This window comes from Microtus ochrogaster, unplaced genomic scaffold, assembly GCF_000317375.1.
Source record: "Microtus ochrogaster isolate Prairie Vole_2 unplaced genomic scaffold, MicOch1.0 UNK33, whole genome shotgun sequence".
NCBI lineage: Eukaryota > Metazoa > Chordata > Mammalia > Rodentia > Cricetidae > Microtus > Microtus ochrogaster.
Genome location: NW_004949131.1, coordinates 137,827 through 139,923, shown reverse-complemented (window position 1 = coordinate 139,923; position 2,097 = coordinate 137,827). Strand labels below are relative to the sequence as shown.

Below are 2,097 nucleotides of genomic sequence, written 5' to 3'. Positions count from 1 at the left end.
ACTCTTTTGATGTCTTTGTTCATGTTTTCCTCAGCTTCCTTAGCAAATACAAACTTATGGATGTTGTCTGAGATTTCTGTCCTGCCCGGTTTCCACAATTGTTAAGTCCCAATGAAATCACACAGAGGTCTACATTAATCATAAACTGATTGGCCCATTAGCTCAGGCTTCTTATTAACTCTTATAACTTATATTAGCCCATTATTCTTATCTGTGTTAGTCACATGGCTTGGTACCTTTTACAGTGGTGTAGTCACATCTTGCTTTTTCAATGTCTGGACAGAACTGCAGAGGGAGCTTCCCTCTTCCCAGAATTCTCCTGTTCTCATTGACCCACCTCTACTTCCTGTCTGGTTGTCCCGCCTATACTTCCTGCCTGGCTACTGGCCAATCAGCGTTTATTTAAAACATGATTGACAGAATATAGACAATTGTCCGGCACCAGGTGACGAGTGAAGAGGCCTCTGAACTGACCTTGGGTGATGAATGTCCAATCCTAGGCCATGGTGTTGGGAGAAGAAAGGTGACCATGAATGTAAAAACCTCGCAGGAGGTCCAAGAGGCAGGACTCTGATGAAAGGGACATCCAGGACACATCTCCCCCCAGTTTCTCCAGCTGATACACTAAAGAGGAGAGGCCAGTGGTTCCAAAGGAAGCCAGTGGCTCTGTTTTGGGGGTCTTTACATATTTCTAATAAGAAGTTCAAGAGCAGGCCCACAGCTGAGGAAGTCAGCTGCGCTGAAGGTTCCGGTGTAGGTGTCATGATCCAAAAGAACTGCCGGCATCCTGAGTGAGGAGGTCATCAGTTTGTCAGACCCGGGATCCCTGCTCAAGGATCTCTACCTCCTGACGGGGCAGTGGGGATCCACCAAGGAGCAGAGGGACAGGGCCTAGCAAAGATGCATTACTAAACACCACAGAAAAGTGCTGAGAGGAAAGGGTCAGACACATCCGTTTCAGCTCCCTCCTGCCCGTCACAAAAAGTCAATGAAGCCAAGCTTCACTTTCTTATTCTTCCCTAGAGCCAGTAAGACTGATCTCTCTTCCTCTCCAGAGTTGACAGCATCCTTGCCCCCAGAGACAGTGAGCTGAGCAAGTCCGTCACATGTTCCCTGGCTGGAGGGCCCAGCCCAATAACCCCTATTCACTCTTTGGTAGAAACGAGGCCTGGAAAACACGTTGTATGATGCTAAGCATTGGCATGACATGGAACTGCAGAATCTGGGTGCTGTGGTGGGCAGGCTGGAGGCAGAGTTGGCAGAGATCCGCTCAGAGACGGAGCAGCAGCAGCAGGAACGGGCGTACCTGCTGGCGTGCAAGAGCCAGCTACAGGAGGATGTGGCATCCTACAATGCCCTGCTGGACAGAGAGGAGAGCAGGTATGCCTCAGTTCTGCCTTAGCAGCAGGAAGAATGCACATGGAGGATGGGGTGGGACTGGGTGGGTTCAGAGCTGGATTAAAGTGCACAAAGTCCTGGGTTCAATCCCCAGCACTGCATGACCCCACATCTTACATTTCATTCAAGACTGGAAGGAGGGAAGAGGAAGTGACCAAAAGCCTTTCCCTTGAGTGACTCAATTTTAAAAAAAAAATTGAGATTTTGATTTATATTTATTTTATGTGTATGGGTGTCCAGCCTGTAAGCAAGTCTATGTAACACCTGTGTGCAGTGCCCATGGAGATCAGAAAAAGGGTCTGGAGTCAAACAGTTGTGAACCGTCACATGGATGTTGGGGATTGAACCCAGGACCTCTAGAAGACCAGCCAGAGCTCTCCACTCCCAAGTTGTCTCTCTAGCCCAAGTCTCAAACATTTTAAGGAGGCTTCTTGTTGACTTTCTTTTATCCTACTGGCCATGCATGCCTACAGGGGATGCTGAGAAAATGCTTTAACTTGGGATCCATAGAGAAGGCAAGCAAGGTGTTGAAAATGCAACAAGAGTCATTGAGGTCCAGCCCCCTCCAAGACCCTCTTCAGGGTACAGACTGGATGCTACAGGAAGCAAAATGAGCTTTTTTCTTAGGGTAACTGAAGGCTAAAGCTCTCTCTCTCTCTCTCTCTCTTTCTCTCTCTCTCTCTCTCTCTCTCTCTCTCT

General features: G+C 48.3%; 1 protein-coding gene across 1 annotated transcript in view; it reads left to right on the top strand.

Annotated features, from left to right (window-relative positions):
• Nucleotides 1-2,097, top strand: part of Bfsp2 (beaded filament structural protein 2) — a 60,258-nt gene that overhangs the window by 55,392 nt on the left and 2,769 nt on the right. The window contains exon 6 of the mRNA XM_013354216.2: nt 1,160-1,380. Within this exon, the coding sequence (XP_013209670.2) occupies nt 1,160-1,380 (221 nt within the window). The remainder of the gene's footprint in view (nt 1-1,159; nt 1,381-2,097) is intronic.